This window comes from Haliotis asinina, chromosome 3 (assembly GCF_037392515.1).
Source record: "Haliotis asinina isolate JCU_RB_2024 chromosome 3, JCU_Hal_asi_v2, whole genome shotgun sequence".
NCBI classification, from domain to species: Eukaryota; Metazoa; Mollusca; class Gastropoda; order Lepetellida; family Haliotidae; genus Haliotis; species Haliotis asinina.
The window spans coordinates 54,236,517-54,258,436 of NC_090282.1; the positions used below are offsets into that span (position 1 = coordinate 54,236,517).

The 21,920-nt window shown below is 39.4% G+C and overlaps 1 protein-coding gene across 2 annotated transcripts in view; it reads left to right on the forward strand.

Annotated features, from left to right (window-relative positions):
- Positions 1-21,920, forward strand: part of LOC137278169 (centlein-like) — a 115,887-nt gene that overhangs the window by 34,016 nt on the left and 59,951 nt on the right. For both annotated transcript variants that reach the window (XM_067810352.1, XM_067810351.1), the window contains exons 7-8: positions 13,255-13,336; positions 18,210-18,313. In XM_067810352.1, coding sequence (XP_067666453.1) covers positions 13,255-13,336; positions 18,210-18,313 — 186 coding nt within the window. The remainder of the gene's footprint in view (positions 1-13,254; positions 13,337-18,209; positions 18,314-21,920) is intronic.

Genomic DNA, 21,920 nt, shown 5'->3' on the forward strand with positions numbered 1-21,920 from the left:
TGATTTTCTGTCTTCAAATGTCAAACTGGATGCCAATTTAGAAGACTCTCTACATCTTCCAGCTTTTCTAGGGAATTTGTGGTTTCTCTTACAACTGGAGCATCTACCCAAGAAAGGTAGTTGAGTTCCAGTCATCTCCACACATATATGTGGATGTTGCTATTAGGAGCTTTCACTTCTCACTGGGCTCTATTCCTGCTGATCTCTTCTTTACTTATATATATATATATATTACTTTTATCTAAGATTATAGGCCTAGGTTATCATCCAGAGAATCATTATTACAAAGAAGTCAGGACCAAGATAGCTGAGTTTCAGTCACCTCCTCATATATATGTGGATGTTGCTATTAGGAGCTCTCGCTTCTCACTGGGCACTATACCTGCTGATCTCTTCTTTACTTCCCACATGGACAGTTCCATTTTAGTACAACCCACTTTCAATTCCTGACAGGGTTTGGTGGGGAACATTACCATCTGACAGACCATCTGGATTGCAGCATCACAGCCAGACACATTCCAGGGAAGATCATCATCATCACAGACGGTCTATCTTGGCCTTCATTCACATGGTTGTCTTTAGATAGGTGACATCAACCGGGAGCAGCCTCATACACATCTGCTTGCAGTGTCACTCAGCAACCAGTTACAGCTTGTAACAGCCCAGGGCCAAGATGTCCGAAGCTCTCCTAGAGCTAAGATAGTCGTAAATTAATGTTAATGAATGGCATTTTGACAGTCTTAGCTCTAAGAGAGCTTTGTAAATCTAGGGCCTGTTCCAGATCCTTTAGCTTATGCAGATCATGCCATGATGACTCCTTGGGAAGGCATGATCACATATGCAGTTCCACTGTTTATGCCACAGCCCTATCCAAGGTCATAAATCAGATGACTCTGTATTTAGTGGCGCCACCATGGCCGACTGGTGGATTTCAACTATTAGGTCTGCCTCTTTGGCCAACACTTCTCAGACAACCAAAATCAGCCAGCTTCCATTGCAACCTCAGGTAGCTCTGAAATGATGCTTTCTTAGGACTGATGCATTTCCTTATGGATTCCACTGTCTGTATATAGCTTGTCAAGACTAATCAGATAACAATATTTTGAAGAACACAGTGGTGGCCTGGATTAAGAAAACTAGTAACCAGGCTTGCACTATGGCAGAAGATCAGCCACCTACAGATGGATCCCTATGTCCACACACAATTGTAACCATTGCTTAGCATCTTGGAAGACTTTCACTGGAACAGATCATGTCATCTTGCCAGTGGTCGCACACTTTTATAACATCCTGTCTGAGGATGTCAACTAGGACCGTCATGATTGAGGGTCTATGGCTATTGGCAAGTGCATCCCTTCTGCATTGCCTTCTACTAGGGAAAATGAGGAAAGAGTGAGATAAGTTGCATGACAGAGATACCATGATTTAGACCTCTTGTGACGTTAAACATTGACTGACATCCAGAAATCAGACAACTACTGGAACGAGTCACTACTGAGTTACTGAGGATATTTCATGTCATCTGTCATCAAGTGATGAGAAAGTACAACATTTTACATGTCACAAACGACAGATATCATATTTCACTAGACACCTGAAATATTCTATTTATGATATGGATACTTAAATTTTTCACTCTTACTTGCTTAATCCCCTTCATGCTCTTAGCACATAAGGCTGTTACAAGAGTTTTCCAATGCTGGGCCCGTTGATATTCACCCTGCATCCTTCATAACTGCATTCTGTTTCTATTTTTTTTGTACATTTTTCAGTACATTTATACAGCATTAGTGCAAGAAAATATGATCATAATGATAAATGAAATATGTAATGACTGTTGCCAGTCACGTGTAATAAAGTATGTGCATAAAATGTCATTTTTGAATGCTGTCACCATGTAAATCAAGTGTGCGGAACAGCAGTAAACTCACACAAAACAAGGCATAGGCTCAACAAAACACAGCAAGGGGTAGACACTTTAATTAAATCTCACTTATTCAGTGCAGGTTGATGCAACGACTAGTTGATCAGCTGATTGGTTTGAGTTTTCTACTCTGGAGGTTCCTTTGGTTACCTCATGCACAGGCTTACCCACCAAATGCCATTGCGTTTAATTGTGTTGTGCTACAAGATACAGGACAGAAAACTTTGTTAAGCCATGAAATAGTTCTATCAAAGTGATATTTTTACTGTAGTAAAACTCTGAAATCTCAGTCTTTCACAGGTATATAACAAAATTATTCAACCCAGACCTGAGCATGACTGGTTGTTGTGAACCTGGAAACATTTCTTGTCACAATACATCAGGAAGAAACATTCTCAGGTGTTGTCACAAGAACCAGTTCTGTATGTCTTGTCAGTAAACATTTATGTTTGTTAGTTTGATTGTTGTTTTCCTCACCTGGATTAGATGTAGTTTATTTCCAGCAAACCTTATGTGGGACTTGGCAATCATTATCACAGTGATGATAATAATACTCAGGAGACTACCACTAATACTTGAGGTGAAGGCCCATCCATCCATCCTCCAGCAATACCAGAGAGCACATTAAAGTTTCCCCATGATTTTATTAGGGGTGATAACTCCTGCAAACAATACTTGGAAAACCACTAGGAATAAAGAAAACACAAAACCAATGACTCTTTGATTTATTTCTTTTCAAGTCACACCTTTGTAAGAACGGGAATCAATAGAATTATTGTCATTGTTAGAAATGTTCCACTATGTGCCAAACATACTTATTTAGTGTCCAGGTGGAAAAAATGGTGCAGGGTCCCAAAATTCAGTTTTGATAAAGGAGTTGCATCCCTTGGATGTCCCATTATCCTATGAATCAATGATATGGAATATTTATCATGTATTTCATATGTTGTTTGTCAGCATCTTTTGCATGCTAATGGACTTTTATCAGATTGTAATTGTGTACTGCTGGCATCACTGTACACATTCCTCCTACATGTAGTTGACATGTTGAATGGAAAGAAACACACTTCAAAGTAGCATAAATCTCAAGTCATTGGTCTTGTTATCAAACTGTCCATGGTAATGAAAGAAAACTGTGGAGACCGCAAATCAGCCATTCATGTCCTCATGTGGATGGTGGTGACAATGAAACATTATTGATTTAAACAGATAACAGAATTATGGTGTATTGATTTGATGTACATTTCCTGAGTCTGGGACATTTGAAGATATGAATTTTGTCCTAACCAGGCACAATGATTTGGGGACTATAGCTCTTGAGTGCATCGACAAATTAATCAGACTTAGCATGCATTTGTTCTTTTTTAAGTCCTTTCAAGTAGACAACAGTGGATGCAACAAGAGTTGGCGTCTATCAGGGGCAGTCCCACGTAATATTTTATCGTCCATGCATGTACAGCTGTGAGGTCCCAGTGCCTTCCCTAATACAACTGGTGTGTAAAACAGATCTGACCTTGTGTCACTGGAGCAAACAATTCTTTTCAATTAACTCTCCTCTTAAATGTTATTTCAATAATTCTTTGTTATTCTCCCGAGTCACGTCATATCGGCTGATTCTCGGGAGAAAATACATGTTCCCCAGCTGTCACGAATGTCAGATGAAAGTTTCATTTTGCAAGTACCGGCAGCGAATTCTGCCCTGCTCAACACACAAAGGCAGGTATCATAAATTTCCCTTGCTCGTAGAGACACATGACATTATTCTGCTTATTACAACTCCCTGAGTTTACAATAGCAGAGTGAGAGCGGTAGGATTAACACATACTGCGTATCAAACTCTGTGACTGATATCCGTTTGTTACGGCTGAATCCCCAGAGATGCAGCTCAATTGAGGGTCATTGACAAATTAGCAAATTAACCCTAGAGATGGGGGAATATTAATGACAACCAAGCAAGTGCGCTTCTGTGGAAATACGCAGATATGATGGTTGGTGTTGGACACAAGATTAAGGTTGTAATGTGTGCTATTTGGTTAGCTGACTGTGGGACAGTATCATTTGGATTTCATATTGTGATAGATTGAGGTAGTTATTAATCTTGGTGTATGATCAAATACAAGGAGCTGCTAGTGGCTAGTCAGGCATTCTTAACTGATGAAGTGGATTCATATCTTTCAACACAGCACATAATCCACACATTGTATGGTAGTATTAGTAAGACCTTATTTTTTATGTATTTCTCATATGGGCAAACTTCAGGCATTATTTGACCTGATAACTGCAAAAGTTCAGTTATCAGTTTTGATTCACTGATAGACACTTGTGCATTTTATTGTCCTGACTTTACTTCCACAGGAGATAAAGAAATATTGCTAGGATGAGCTGAAGCAATGTGTCATAGTAGATCTTGCTGAAATGAAATTGAATCTCATTGCTTTACAGACTATTGTGATATCATCAGTCACAAATCACTACTTGTTCAACGCAAGGTACTGGTTAGTATGGTTAGATGCTCAATGTTGAAGGTAAAATATATCAAAGCTGAAATATTTGTAAGTTGTATTTATCGTCTTGGGTATTTGATCTTTAAAGGCACAGATGGGAATCACTGTTGGTTTTCCTAAGGAAATTGTCTTTGAAGGAAGTGTGTGAAACAGAACATTAATAATATGATAGAAATGGCATTGCAATCATTGTAGTCTGGACTACCAGAATAGTCAATCGCCTGAGTGCTCCAGTTACCAATAACTTGCATGTTGTAAAAGATGATTACAGTGGAAATAGCTCAGTGCGGATAGCTCACACTATCAACCCCTGGTTTGCCTGAGACTGGGCCATTTAAAGACTGACCTGATAAGGCTGTAATATTGCTGACTACTGCATAATGTTGTTAGCCAGGCCAATACAGTCACAATAGTGTTATCAGTCCTGTCAAGTCAGTCAGAGTAGGGCTGTCAACCATTGCAATACAACCATAATGGTCTTGTCAACTATTGCAAAACAATCAGATTACTCTTGTCAGTCACTACAATACAGTACATATAGGTCAGGCACTGTACTACATTCAGAAAAGTGTTGTTAAGCACTGTAATGCAATCAGAATAGTGTTGTCAAGCACTGTAATACAATCAGAGTAGTGTTGTCAAGCATTATAATACAATCAGAATTGTGTTGTCAAGCACTGTAATACAATCAGACTAGTGTTGTCTAGAACTGCAATACAGTCAGAATAGTGTTGTCAAGCACTGTAATACAATCAGAATAGTGTTGTCAAGCACTGTAATACAATCAGAATAGTGTTGTCTAGCACTGCAATACAATCAGAATAGTGTTGTCAAGCACTGTAATACAATCAGAATAGTGTTGTCAAGCACTGTAATACAATCAGAATAGTGTTGTCTAGCACTGCAGTACAATTGGAAACTGTGTTTTTAGTCATTGTCATATAATGAGATTTGTGTTGTGAGCTAGTTCTAAAACTCAGAAAGTTGTCACTTATTCAGCCAGAAGAGCAATTAGTAAAAAAATAGAAAATAATGTCTGCCAGTGCAATACATTTATAAGAGTGCCTCCATCAACCTTGCCCACTCTTCCTCCCACCAACTCCATCTTCTGTACACCAGTGATACATCTCACTGCATGAAGTGTCCTCCACCTGGTCTTCCACATACCATCCTGTACCCTGCTACGACATCTCACTGTATCAAGTGTCCTCCGCCTGGTCTTCCACATCCCATCCTGTACCCCAGTGATACATCTCACTGTATCAAGTGTCAAATTCCTGACCTTCTACACCCCATCCTGTATCCTGCTACGACATCTCACTGCATCAAGTGTCCCCCACCTGGTCTTCTACATCCCATCCTGTACCCCAGTGATACATCTCACTGTATCAAATGTCCCCTGCCTGGTCTCCCCCACCCCATCCTGTACCCTGCTACGACATCTCACTATATCAAATGTCCCCCACCTGGTCTCCCCCACCCCATTATGTACCCCCTTGATACATCACACTATCAAGTGTCCCCCTCTTGGTCTCCCCCAGCCCTTCCTGTACCCTACTACGACATCTCACTGTATCATGTGTCCTCGGCTTGGTCTCCACAACCCCATCCTGTACCCTGCTGCAACATCTCACTGCATCAAATGTCCCCCACCTGGTCTTCTACATCCCATCCTGTACCCCAGTGATACATCTCACTATCATTTTCCCCCTCCTGGTCTCCCCCACCCCATCCTGTACCCTGCTACAACATCTCACTGCATGAAGTGCCCTCACCTGGTCTTCCACATCCCATCCTGTACCCCAGTGATACATCTCACTGTATCAAGTGTCCCCCTCCTTGCCTTCCCAAGAAATTCACATTAAACAGTGCCCAGCTGGCTGCGTCACAGCTGTCTTGTGTTTTGGGATATTAGCCACAGGAAATTACTTATTTCCTCTCTGATTTGTGTTCTTGTAAAATTGCAAGAGTCTGTGTTGTAAGGCAGAAGAGAGCAGAGCGGAATGCATGTCTCATAGAAGACAGATCCTGGTAGCTTCCAAACTCAGACTGTTTCATATACAGCTGGGGCTCAGGATAGGAAAGTCCATTCATCTTCACACTGTCAAGGTTGATGAACAGCAACATTTGTTAAATATGAAGAGAAAGTTATCATTCAGGCATTGACTTTCATAGCAACTATGGAATACTTTTTTGTGTGCGCTTTTAATATTAGGCAATATTATTTAAAATCCTGTGTCTTTGATTGACAAATGAATACTTTATGTGATAACCTGACATCAGAGGCAGTCTTAAGTAAGTCAAAGGATATGTTCCGAAATTTGAACTTATGGTCTTCATGGCACCACATATACTGTAACAAATGACTGTTTCTAATGGGGTAGAAACCAACAAGGAGAATTCTATTTGATGGATGCTTTTTGTGAACAATTTGCTGAGTTAGGGAGTACTTGTCAGGCTGTGTAAAGGAATGCAGATGTTCACCAATGGCTCCCTCTTGTGACCCCCAAACCAGAGGGGCCATGTGATACTGCACCTCCAGGCTGAGGAGGCTCCCCACCAGTGCCAACATAGTGCCATGGTGGAATCAACATTCTAACAGTATTCATGACTTCTTTGGAAATTCTGGGTTTTTATAAGAGGAGTTGAGTTTTGAATTTCTTGTAGTGAAATAACTCTCACTTTTCTGAATGCTATTAAGAAATATGTGAATGCAAAGTTGATCTTGGAAATTAATAAGTGACTTTAAGTTTTCTCTTTGAGAGTTTCAATTCGGGTTTTGTACAAAAATAAGCAGCGCATATAAACAAATTCTTACTGTGAATTGACGGAACAACAGCATGTATTAATATGTACATCAGATTTTAGTACTGCTTGAAATTACATGTAGAAACAAGTTTCCATTTGTTAACATTTGTTAACATCCTACTGGGATGTATCATGAATGTAGTGGTCATTGACAATGACGTAGGCCTGGCAAGTAAGGTTCCTGTTGTACTTGGGTCCTGCTAGGTCGTCTGACTGTCCTTCAGTGAGGTGATGTGACCTCAGTGTCCCAGCAAGTGGACAACTGCTCCAGGAAGTAGCAGGCCCTTGGTAACCCTGTTAGCGTGTGTAGCCAGCAGAGTTGACAGTCGCCTGCTCAACTTGCCTGTAATACCATTGAGCAAAATCAATAGCACATCTTCACATAAACTGGCAAGGGACATGGATGGAACGCTTCTCAATAAAATTTTAGAAATTTCCAATAATTGTCAAATTTCATGTTTTAAAAAATTAAATTACATTAGATGTCAGATATTTGATATCTGTCAAATTTCATGGTAAGAAAAAAGCAAAGTAAGTTTTTAGAATAAGTGGCTGGGTAGTGCTGCATAGCGTGTTTGGCCCCCTTCATTAAGCACCTCGTGGGGAAAGCGTCCCATCTGTCCCCTCGTCATGGGATCAATAACAACCAGGACATCACGACTAATTACACTTTCCGCTGTTGACATAGGACAGCCCGCCTTTGGAACAGCCCATGCAGCCTGCCAGTTCTCCAGAGAAATCGGCCACTTTCCATGGGCGTATCAAATCCGTAACTGAAAAGACGGACAATAACAATTTTATAGGATTTTGTGGCACCTCGACACTGAGGACAGAGTCATGGATATGCCTGTCAATACCGAGTGTGTCCCGGTGTCGTATTGATTCGGACGTCGTGTAATCACGCGGGAATCCGGGTGGCGTGATAAGACGCGCTTCTGCGTCTGTGCCCACAAGTTTCGATTGCATCGCAATTTAATCAAACTGCCTGCCGATTTTCTTTCGCAGATGATTTATTTCTTTTGATGTGAGTCAACAATGGTTTTTATGTAGAATAATGAAAAATAACAGCGAGACGTTAACTTAATTCATAAGCAGTGCTTGTCCCACTGGTTGGTCCTATTTGAGAATTCCAGCACTCTCAACAGATAGCTGTAACTCTCTTACAAGTGGCAGTGCCACCTTGTGGACACTCCAGCAGTGTAGGTCAGACAGTTGTAGTCCATGTCTTACTAGCAGATGCAGAATGAACTACTTGTGGCCTACACTGACAGCTGGCTCCACTTGAGCAGGCAGGGGAGATCATCCATGACAGCTGCTTCAGTAACAAACATATACACATAGCTGGACTTGAGTAATGGTAACTGTCTTTGTACAGATGGTTCATAGTGACTCTCCTGTGTTTCTAGTCCTTGTAAGTCATATATAAAAACACAAACTGAATAACTGCCCCAGTGGAGTTACTGTCTATAACTGATGTTATCTCATTTCCCTTCCAATGTAAGACATGGCATGTATATATCATTGGGGCACTGTTTGAGAAAAGAACTTGAAATTCATAAGCTTGATTTCTTTTGAAACAGATTTGTGAAAGTTAATTCATAAGGTTTAATACTTAGTAAATCTTGTTTTTAGGTTTTTTTTAGCTTCTTACCATGTTATTGCAGTCCACAATATATAACAGGTGATGATATCTTTGTTGATATAAGTTACTTCTTGTCACAATAGGCCGTCCTTGCATACACATATCATGATATTCACATTATCAATGCAACGTATCCTGATAATTATTTCCACATTTTTAGAACCACATTTTCTGGCAGAAATCAAGTTAGTTTGATTTGTTCTGATTTCTGTTTTCAAGCAAAAATATATCATGAGTCTATCATAGAGTTAGCATGGCTTCTCATATTTCATGGAATGTTAGAATGGAATGTTTTAATATACTGGTGAATGGTCACTTACAATTAACTATGTGATTGAGCTATGTAGTCATGCTGAGTTAGAAGACATATTGAAGGCTTATTGTCCAGCACAAGTACTCACAATCTATGGAATAACAGAAATTCTATCAGTTGGATGGGAAATATAACAGAATAAAAAAGAGTGTAGATAAAGATTGTCCATTTCCCTGTCATTCTATCATCACAGCTTATCCCACTCTTCCAAAACATACTTTTTGCAACAGAATGCAGTATAACTTTCATTTTTGTTCATTAAGAAGGGAGAATATTTTGTTATCATGTGACAGAAATCATGTACTTAAGATGGTCCTTGGAAGTTGTCAAGATGTCATTGAGGGGAATTTAATTTACTTTGAAGAGAAAAATATCAAAAGAAGGGTGTCATTTAGGACAGTCTCAGGACTTATATCAGGAACATCTCATGGGTGTTTATTGTGTGTCTTAGCAGATTAAATGAACAGTCAGGAATCTATTCACAGCATAACAGCATGTTTCATGTATCATAAACACTAACAATCATGTGAAATTGCTGGGCAACAATATGGGCAACGATAATGTGGATTGGTCATGTGGTTTGAGGACATGAGACAAGCTTGTCCCAGCAGTGTCGGGATCAAAGAACCAGCAGTGTGCACCACTTAAGTGTTTATCATCTTCAGTCCCGGCCAGAGTCCTGATTGTGTTTTGTGATTATTTAATTACGGGAATCCGGCGAAGGATTTGACTAATTTAGCAGAGCACATGGCCATGCAGGACAATTATTACAAGCGGTAGTGTTCAACCATCCATGGGTAGGATATTGATTACTGCCGACTGGTGTCGCACAAAATCATTGCAAATCTTGTTGCTGAAGCCTCAAAATGTCTCGTTGTGCAATGCATTAGCTTGACCAATCAGCTGTGGGCAAAGGGTCACATGTCGTCATTTGTCATTTATGTCTTGATTAGACAGCGCTATGTTGGTTACAGAAAGTGATTTTAGGCTTTTTACCAGCACAACGTAATTATATTGAACCCAAAGAAACACAGTTGAAAAGATTTTGAAATTGATAGATTTTTTCATCTCTGCTTGTCATACAGGCAGTAACACACTTTGCCAGTAGCAGTAAGGATTTTATTGAATTATGATAGTTTGTAATCATATTCGGGGGCTTCTGTCAGTTTATTCCTTGCCCACAGCTATGTGAAATTTGAAAAAAAGTGTTTTATTGTCTATTAATTTTAATTATGTTCATGAAAGTGATGCTGATCATTTTCCAATTTAGGTATGTGGCTGGACGCTGTCGCAGAGCCTATTAGGTTGCAATTCTGATTATGACAGTGTTATGAGGAGGATAATTAATGACGCGATGCTATCAGCGCTGTAGTGATTAATGGGAGCCAGAGTGGAGAGGACATGTTTTATCACATCCACTTGACTCTCAGTCCTCCACTGAGGGAATAAATCACACACAGCTATTTTGTCCCATATCTTTTTCACTACAGAGCTTTCCTGGAATGAATGACTTCAACTGTGAATCCTGTTGCACATGTCATATGTTGATTGCAAAATGAATAGTCATTTCTTGTGAAAAATTGTCACTTGTCATATTTTCGTTTGCTGGCTCAAAGAGATTCAGCTCAGGAATATTCACAACACTTGAACATGGTCTCTATGAGATGTCATTTTTACCAGGATAGTTTGCATTTATGAGAGGATGCCATTTCCATTTGACATATAAAATGTCTTGACTTAACGAAAACTCTTAATTATCCAACACTCCTGACCTGATGATAATTGATATGTGTTTTGAAGAATGTAAACCTTAGTTTTATGCTTGCCTAATTCAAATATTTATAATTTTGAATACTATGTGTAATCTATAATCTGTCCAAGCAAATATTTAAACAGTATACTACCTAATGATTTCTAATGTTCAGTACATTTATCATACAGGTTCGTGGTATAAGGTTTCAGACAAGTCCTTGGCAGACATTTATAGAAAAGACATATATTTGATTTTGTAATTGAATGTTACACATCCGACACTGATTGCATGTCTGGAGTCAGAGAAAAGTCATAACCTGGGTACATTCATTTATTTTTTCATTCTGAATTCCAACGAGTCTTGATAGTTGGGGAGGGTGATCCATGAGACTTGTCACAATCATTGTCAGTTCTCTGGCTGCTATTGTTGCAGCATCACCTTCACAACGCAAGACAGACTCCAAACACGACTTCATCTTGCCAAAGTTACGCTTGGAGGTGAAGGTGCTGCCATCTTGAAATCGTTCATGATTTGGAAAACTTGATGATGCCATATGAACCCTAATCCAATCACTGTATAAATCCTGGTAGTGCTGTTTAGTGGGATTAGTTAGGTGATCAATGACTGGGGCACTGGTTGGAGAAGTCTTACACATTTCAGTGGACTTATTCAAGTGGCAGTTAGCTTTCCTTCAGTCTCAAAGAGCAAAGAAAGTGTTTTTAAAACTGTGATTTTAGAAAGGTTACAGAAGATGTGAACAGGAGAGATATGAATAAGATTTTGATAATTGTTTTTTTTAATATCATTATTAGTAGCAATTATGAAATACTGTTGTTAGAACTTGCCTTTCATCTATATTAGACTCCAAATCAGCTTATTTCTCCAAACCACCAGCAGTGTTTGATCAGCATATACAATATTTATACAGACGATTTATTGAAGATTGCAAGTGTGGGTGAAACATATGGACACGCTCTGTTCAGTGTTCAAACTGACCTATTTTGAAAGGTTTTCCTAACTGGATGCTGTTTAATCTTCCAATATACCAACTATGATCAGGGAGTAATCTGATTGTTTCATGGGCCAAATGTTGTTTAATTTATGTTACCCAATGAAATTGCAAACATTTGGCTGATTATTTATGAGTAAAACTACAAAGAAGACTTGTGTGGCTTTAATTTTTGTTAAATTTGATCATGTCCAGATTAAAGATAGCATGAGTGATCCCAGACGTACAGTTCTCCATGGTACCAATTGCCTATGCATTGTAAAGCTGTGTAACCTTGTCTGTGTTGCCCAATCACAGTGTTTTTGTCTTGTTGTCCATCAAGGTCCTGACACAATGAAGGTGACACAATACAAGCACTGTTGTTGAAAAAAACAATGCCTATAAATTGTCACAATTTGTAGTCTACACATTAGGTAGATAAACAGCTAGAAAATAATGCTGACATTTATTTGTGTGCTGTGCAATTTGTTCCCTTCCTTTGTGGGACATGTGAGAATGTCCTGATGCTAATCTGCTTATTTAATCTACATCTTTTGCAATTTTACACTTGCTAAGAAAAATGCATTATGGTCCCTTTAGAAATGTCTGTGTATAAAATATACAATGTACATTTCTGTGGAGGACCTATGAATCTGTGGTGATACAGAGATATGCTGTATCTTTATGCGTGTTGTAAGTTACTTTAATATCAAGTGAACATGTAGTTTGTAAGTTAAAAAGGTAGAATGAGAGAGAACAAATTGCACTCTGATTACATGTGTTGATTTACTGTGGATTATCAGTGCATTCTTGTTAAATTGTTCACGTTATCAAGGTATAGGAAAAGATCTGTCAGTTGTTTATCGTTTATCACCACCTTTAAGATTTCTGTACAATTCTCATGTAGGAATAAGATCTGAAATTTACCTACTGAATGAGAAAAAATATCTGAATATAAGAAGTAAAACTGTTTTCAACATATTTATCATAATACCTTAAAGAAGTTCTAAGTGGTGTGGTGACTTGCTTCTTTGTTCTTTCAGTTAGTCTTCAAATGAAGTCATTGTGCATCTTATGTGTTGTGTATCATTTTACTTAACATGATCGAAGTCCATACGAGTATTTGTGATATATATTATTACTTACCACAGTGAGCTTTGCTCATGTCAGTACAGATCATACCTGCTAAACCATGCAGTGTATCACAATACATAGGTATTCTCACTGACTGGCACTGAGGAAGAATCTGTCTGTGTAGAAGAGTGCCTGTAATGCAGTTTGTCCACTCTTTGTCCATGACTGACATTAGCTGCCTTGTTCAGGTGAAGAGTTTGGAGACTAAGGAGCAGAGCAATGAAGAAATCCATCGCCAGACCATCACCGACACACAGAGAGAAAAGCATGGTGGGTATTTGCCCAATGATACAGTTACATATTTCTAACAGGTGTCGTTTCCACCAAAGTCACATTTTCTTTGCAGTGTACATTATAACACATACTGCACATTGTGACAACCCTGTATCAACTTTTGGGGTACATACATTTGTAAATAGCACTACCAGTGTGTACCTGATGATGCTGGACCACAGGCAAACTGTAGCGTAAATGGGGTTTATGCAGCATAGAGTATATGACCAGTCCTCATATATGCGGGCGAAGCGAGCAAAGGTTGGCAACGCACTTCCCTCACTTCTGTTCGAAAAATATTTTACATGTCAAAACAAAATATCGCCAGCTTCAAAGGTACTCTCCGATTTCCTCACTTGGTTGTGGTCTCAGATTTCCAACCCCATATTTGATAATTACTCATGTGAAATGTGCTTTATTAAATATCTTAAACACCACTTGTGGTATATCAGACCGTTCTTCATTTCCGTTCCCCCTGCCAGCTTCCTGTGCAACGCAGTGAACGAACAAAAGCGTATTATTCCATATGGAATACCTACAGAGTTACTCCCTTGTTACATTCGCCCACTGCGCCAGAAGTGTTTTTTTTTTGTAGGATAAAAGTTACAATAACAACGACAGTTAAGACAAATTAACTCCAACAGGTCCATAATAAAATTAAGCAATATGGCATTTCTTTTTTTTTCTGCTTATTCTTGCTCCTTCACTTCATTGAACCGGAAGCTGGCAGGGGTATTGGAGGCGAAGAACGATTTGAATGCCACGTGTGGCACTTACAATGTTGAATAAAGCATATTTCATGTGAGTATTTATTAACTATGGGGTTGGAAATCTGAGAGTACAACCAAGTGAGGAAGTGGCAGTGTACCTTTGATGGTGGCGATATTTTATTTTGACATGAAAAATATTTTTTGAACTGAAGCGAGAGAAGTGAGTTGCCAACCTTTTCTTGCTTCGCTCACATATAAGAAGACTTGTTATACTCTCTACACTGCACAACCCCATTTGCACTACAGTTTGCCTGTGGTTGGACGCAGCCATCTTATCAGAAATGTCATGTGATGCCTACAACCAAGACCCAGCCACTACCATGTATACTTTGGAACATTCTTAGATTCTCTTTTAAGAAGGGCCAGATCTTTCATGCAAGATTTTTTCTGAAATATCCTTGTTTTGTTTGATCGGCATTCAGTATTAAGGCATACAACTTTATGGATAACAACTTGTTTATTGTATAGAGCAATGTTTTGGTTGTAATGCAAATTACCTTCAGCTTGGTGTAAGAATCTACAGTGAAATATTGCTCTTTTCAGTATACAAGAAGTTGTTGTCTTTAAAGTTGTATGCTTTATTATAGCCTTTTTCAGCGTACTAGATGCTTATTGTATTTTAGAAAGGGATTTTACTTGAGTATCTGAGACTCATTAAGTTCTGAGGAAACCATGATCATGCTGATGAGTCTTTCTTTTTGTTGACCTCTTAAAGGGTCACAGCAATGGGCGATCTTTTTGGTGGGAGGGGCGATAACTCTCCTTTTGAAATGATACAAGCGACGGTCCAACTTCTTGCTTCCGGTCTGGTTCCCGACTCAAAGTGCGCTGCGACAACTTGCTTCATGTAAAGACAGAACCCAGCAAGCGCGTTGCCATGGTCACCTTCATTGAAAAAACGAACGTTTACAATGAAAAGTCATCAACTTACACATGTTTTGCTTTGAGTTTTTAGTTTAGAAAGATATCGTTTGTTTAATTTAGAAATGCAGTATGAACTGACACCATAGAAGATAGCAGGGAAAACGCCATGAAAAGCTGCTGTATTGTCACAGCATTTCCTACGACAGAACATGAGACAGAGCAAGTCTCAGGTGTCGTGGCATCTGTGAAATAATGAAAATTCTTTTTTTATACGTTATCAGCCCTTATATTATTCCCAATGGTAATTCTTTAACTATTGCCACATTAAAATCTTAAAAATAGTTCCTATACTACCACCGATCGCAACGTAAGAGAAAATTGGAGATACACCCCTGGCGAAAGCGTATTTGCTGGAAGTTCTTTGTCAAGAATTTGTGATTATTACACATCCCTTGTAAAATATGTTCACCAGTCAGTGTTGTGCGTCCTGTTATATATGTGAGAAAAGATATTGACTTTATTGATATATTTGTATTTGAATTTGAAAAATGAATATAATGCAACAAAACAGAAAGAGCGAGGTCTAAAAAATGAAATATGAGCTTTTTCATGACTGTTACAATAATCTGATCATTGTGAAGACAAGAAGTATGTAGACACTGCAGAAAAATGTAAACCATTCGATGCTGACAACACTTAACAGTACCATTTATATTAGAGATTGAAATTTATTATCAATATAAATATATGTATTGTTTAGTTGTGTAATGAAAAATAACATTTGGAAAGTGCCCTTGAATGTGTACTTAACCTAATGGTAGTTTTGCTTAGTATATTTAATAAATTAATATTTTAATATTATTTCCTTTATCAAAACTTAAGAAAAACGTTTTAATTTATACACTTAATTGAGGATAATTAAAATGCAGTCATTGTAGAAATTTGCAATATTTTTATTTATTATTTATCTATACAGTGAATTAATATTTCATGCATCACAAACCGTTACAGACATCAAATAGTACAGTAGGGATTTTAGTTATGCCCAGTTTATTGCATTTGCAAGTTGGCTACATGTAGGCGATAACTGCCATAATTCGTTCGTTACTGTTATTTTAGAATTACTTCACCATTGTTTTTCACTTTCCTCTGTACCTACTAAGTATCTGTATTGTCAGAAATCTCAATCCCATCATGAACGACCCAATAAAATTTACATAACAAGACTTTCAGTGTTTCACATTTCGCGCACCGCATCAACTCCCCAAATTAGTGAATTCCATGAATGCAACTATATCGGCCGTAATACTAAGACGATTTGAGTACATATACAATGAAAATACACTGCAGTTGTAAATGTGTGATACTGAGACATCTAGTGCCAGACATAAATTACCGAAACGTCAACAAAACGACAAAACATGACATGAAAACGATCAGCTGATTACAACGCCTCGCTTCAAACTGCCATTCCGAGATTCATGCTTGCAATGTAAGCAGTCATGCCTATCCAAGGTGTATCATAGAATCATGGAATAAATATTTCAGGAAATAACACTTGATATATCATTGTGAAAGGGAAAAGATATGCTGTCCATGCACCGGCGTGAACGTTCCCTGTGACGGTGAAGGCTATACTGGTTAACTGTCTCTAAGTGTAATAGTAACACGTATGGCGCACATTGCACATGCGACATGCGCTGTCAGTTTAAGGTTGGACTGTCCAGATCAGCGCACCTAGCAGATTAGTAACAGGAAGATAAATTCAAAAAGATGAAACAAGGTCCAAATTTAAGGGAGCTTACTTTGATTCATGAAACATCAAAGCAGTTTCAGGGGCAGTGGAATAGTCTAGTGGCTAAAGCATTAGCCCATCATGCTGAAAACTCGGGTTTCCCATGTGGGTAGAATATGTGAAGCCCATCTCTGGTGTTCGATACTGTGTTATTACTGGAATATTGCTAACAGTGGCATAAACTCCACTCACTCACTCACTCACTCACTCACCCACTCACCCACTCACCCACTCACCCACTCACCCACTCACCCACTCACCCACTCACCCACTTTCCCACTTCCTCGCTTGCTCATAGCGTTTCCCAGCTATTAGCTGTGAATGACTAGACTATGACTGTGATATCAAATGCCTAGATCACTGTGAAAGTCTTTCATCCATGAAATGATATGTAAAGTTTAATTCAGAAGGTATTGTCAGCTTGGTAGGGCAGCTTTGTATTTGTAACTTATACTTCACATATGACTGGCAGAAAATGAAGGTCAGTGTAAAACAGTGGTGTGAAGAAAGCTTGAATATGTAATGTCATCATGCATATTTATGATTCAGTGCATGTGTCTGTGATCAAGTGTTATCATGAAAACTTTCACCCTGAACCAAAGTGATGTCACTCAATAGCAGGTCTAATTATTACTGGATTTGACCATGTTAGGAAACTCTTCACACATTATATACATTTTATTTGGGATTCACTTTGAAAACAAAGTACAGACTGTAGGACTTGTTTGGGTTGAGTCACATCTGGGATTTATATACTCACACTCACAGGCTGAGGCCCCTAATGGCCAGCACACAAAGTTAGTGATTTAACCCACTCAGCCACCACAGCTTTCACAAGAATGGAAGTGGTACAACTGGAAGTCTAGTTGACATACTTTGTATACCCATCTGATACGTGTATATTGGCACCACTCCCATGGCCATGCTCAATGACTTTTAGATAAGGGTAAATATTTGGGACATACTTTCTTAGTGAAGTGATACTCAACCCAAGGAGTACTAGAATATGTACTCCACTGAGAAGGTGTAATGTTATGTAAGGAATCATGTTTGCAAGTGGAGTTTTATGGTTTGCAAAAGATTTTGTACCTATATGTTTTGGGCCATTCAAAAATAAAGAATGGGATGTATCTGTTCCTGTTTTTGCTTGTAATGCAAACACCCATGTTCGTGTAGAATGAATCTGTAGTTGCTATATATACGATACTTCTCATATTGGTCATAGTTTGGGAATTGGCAAATTAAGGTCGCATAGCTCTGTTTATATATGAATAAGAAATCTGAAAATAGCATGCAGAGTTTTTAGATCAGAAATTCATGCAATATATTCCTGCACATTGAATGTTCTGAGATTTGCATGGTTACAGTTGGTGTATTATTGCTCAGTTGTCAGGTTTCACAAAGAGAATGACAAGCTGAAGTGTTGTTGCTCCTGTTGCAGAGTTCCAGAAACGGATCACAGAGCTGTCAACCGAGATAGAAATCGTGCGGGCAGAGAAGGCAGACAGTCTGGCCAAGAGGCTGAATCTGGAGAACAAAATACGGGTGAGGAGTGCTGTGCGGGTGCACATTCCTTAAACTTTTACTTTGTAGGGTTGTAGAGCAAGTTTTCAGAAAGTCTTTTCTACAGTCTGTTGGATGTATCTTCATCCTAGTGCCTATATAGTGCTTGGTGTCTCTTTGACTAGAGCTGTGCTTGGTGGGAAAGTTCCCTGTGGGAGTGAGGGAAAGTAGCTCTTGATGAACAGTGTCAGCTTAGCCTGTCTGCAGAACAATGTCTTGTTGTCTTGTTGTTGCAAGACAAATTGACATATAACCAGTAATCAGCAGCAATCCTACTAATGAGCTAGACCAGGTCCACTGGGACTGTGTGTTGTCAGCATGACTGAACACACAAATGTGACCAGTAGCTGTAGCGTCCAGTGTTCACTGCAATGTGGACATGCAGGTGAAGGGCTTCACGCAGGGAGTGTGTGTAGTGTGTGAAGCTGTCAGATCCGTATGTTGACTTTACACCCAGCCAGTCCGTCGGCTTTCTCTCTGGTGTGTCAGGTGTAGGGTACAGGTGTGGGGTACACCTGACACATGACTGTCAGCAATATGTAGCTGCTGCCACTTGATGACTTGCCAGCTTCAGGAGACCGTAGATTTTCAGCTCCACTTCCCAGGCAGCTGTGTGGACATAAACCCTGGTCGGTATGTTGGTTCTTTGGGGAATCTCTTAGTAGGCTTCTACTCCAGTATTTGCAGCCATATATGCTAGTTGTATTAAGGACATCCTGTATGTAAGTCCTGCTTGGGGCATCCATAGTGAGTGGATAAAGCTTTCTATGAGAAAACAATTTAGATGAATAATTTCCTGCCCGTGAAAGTAAATTCCAGCAAGTGGAGTATTGTGACAGGTACAGGTTCACATGTTTGAAACTAAGCATCAAAGGGAACTTCATGGTAGTGGTTCTCATAGACTTTACTGTAATAAACATCCCTACTAGGTCCTTATACTGTGTGCCATGTGCTCCTCAATGGACGTGTGGTGATGCTGAAGGATCAACAATCACCACTCTTTACTGCAGTTCCACTTCCACTCAACAAACAGCAGGAGGTCCCACCCAACAATACTTTTTTGATGAAATCAAATGAGATTTATTCAGTTTAAACAATCCAAACAAATGCCCGAAAAACTCAAATTTAGCTTTAGAAAATCAGAGATTTCAGATTCTTTTGACATGTCTTGTGTCTATAGCCTCATGAGCATTAATTCAAAAGTAATCATTCCTTTTCTAAGTCATGGTAAGTCACTATTAATGATATCAAATCAAGATTCAGCATCTGAAATTGTATGGGCTCTGGAGTCCTTTAAAGTCCTTTAATCGGTACCTTTGAACCTTAAGGGGTTAAAATTGTAACAAAGTCACTTTTTTACTTTTTTTCTGAAATTTATAAAGCTTTAGCTGATGAAGATGAAATCCTGCTGTTGCAGGATGTCCTATCTTTTCATTTATAGGTACATTGTGACAGTAGGTCCTGTTTGTATGTCGCCAGTTCACATTAGGCAACAGGATTGTATGTACACAGTTTCCACATTCAGTTTGTCCTATCTGTATAATGCTTGCTGTAGTATAGGTGTGGTAAAGTGCCGGACGTTGTCTATTCCACAGTACTGAGTAGGTTGTGATTGTACTGTGTGTACTGCTACAGGTGCCTCTTGCTACTCATGTCACCAGGGATAGTGAGGATTACTTCACTAATATGCTGGTCCAGCGTGTGTACTTACAGTTTGGCTTCCTCTCAGGGGGTACCTAATCCCTCCATTGAGAGGTGCTTCATTAAAACATTCAGTGAGGCCTAAAGATTTGATGAGGTGAATGTGTCTCACGTCGCTGTTCTGGGACTGCAGTGAAGACAGGGGAAATCACTCACGAATATACATGCTTAATGTGCTAGACCCAACATGTTACTCACGCACAGGACAGTCAGACAGGTCCGGTAGGTGTTGTCTCAGTCACTTAATGTCAACTCCAGTGCTGTCAGTTTGTTGTTTGGGGAGAGAAACACACAGGTTCATATGGACAGTTGAAGCTGATGACATTCTGACACCCACATTCAGATTAGACTCACATCAATATATATTATGATATGATATTTCAAGTGTCATATGAAATCTAGACATTACTTTTGTTGAGAATAATTGCCTTGATGACTGAATAACCTGATATTGCATGGAACACTTAATAACAATCTGAATAACTAAATTTCACAACAATGAAAACTGTACTCAAGGAACTTTGAGAATATCTAACAGCTTGATTACCTCAGATTAAAAGTTTATAAGAAATGAATATTGACAGGAGTAGGAAGACTGTAATGCCAAGCGTACAGCTGTGTTGCCAAGGATTGCTTGGTGTTGGTGTTTGATCACAGCTTGATTGACATGCATCAGGCAAAGCACATCTCTGTCACAGTGAGAGGCACAAATAATTCATGTCAGCCATCAATATTTGATGTCTTAATCTTGACAGGTCCTATCCCCATGTCTTTGACTTGAGGGTGTAATAGATGGCCATTGACGACATCGCTAGATCTCGTTTAATTATGATAGGGGGTAGTGAGTACGTTACAGATTCGTCACTGAATGTGTTGGGAAGTGAGGGACAGTATCAGAGACTGTATATCAGTGGTAATATTTAGTCTCTAGCAATAGACTTGTCATCATCGGATGTTTAGTATATTTAGTATACAATAACTGATGAATGATGGCATGACTTACAGAACAGGGTTTGCAAACCAACTGCAAAGAGGAGAGTCTCAAAAACAATAAGTTATTGGGGGTATTTTATCATGAAAGTTTCTTTATGAATGCATATTAAAGGCACAATGTGACTTTGCCTTTTGTTCTCGTCAAAATCTCATATCCTTTCGGATGCTTTGGCTGTGAGCCAGCAGTAGTTCCCTTTAGGAGCTACCTTGGTTGTGACATGTGCAGGAACACTAGTGTGTCTAATGCACATGATACTCCATTACAGGGCTTGGCTAAATACTTTGATTCTTGTCAGTCATCGTGCCAACCCTTTGCCTCCTTCTCTCTCACCTAACTAGTTGGAAACAGGCACTTAATTCTTAGATTTATTGGGTTTTGGAGGCCAGTTTCTCCAATCTGGATGGTTATGACCTTCCAGTCTTCAGTTTGTTGCCAATGCTTCCAGTTTCATGCTTCCTTTGGGTTGTCCGGTCCAGCACTGGAGATGGGGTGTGACTGGATTGTATGGTCCAACCATGGAGATGGGGTGTGACTGGATTGTATGGTCCAACCATGGAGATGGGGTGTGACTGGATTGTATGGTCCATCCATGGAGATGGGGTGTGACTGCATTGTATGATCCAACCATGAGGATGGAGTGTGACTGGATTGTATGGTCCAACCATGGAGATGGGGTGTGACTGGATTGTATGGTCCAACCATGGAGATGGGGTGTGACTGCATTGTATGGTCCAACCATGGAGATGGGGTGTGACTGCATTGTATGGTCCAACCATGGGATGGGATGTGACTGCATTGTATACTCCAACCATGGAGATGGGGTGTGACTGCATTGTATGGTCCAACCATGGGATGGGGTGTGACTGCATTGTATGGTCCAACCATGGGATGGGA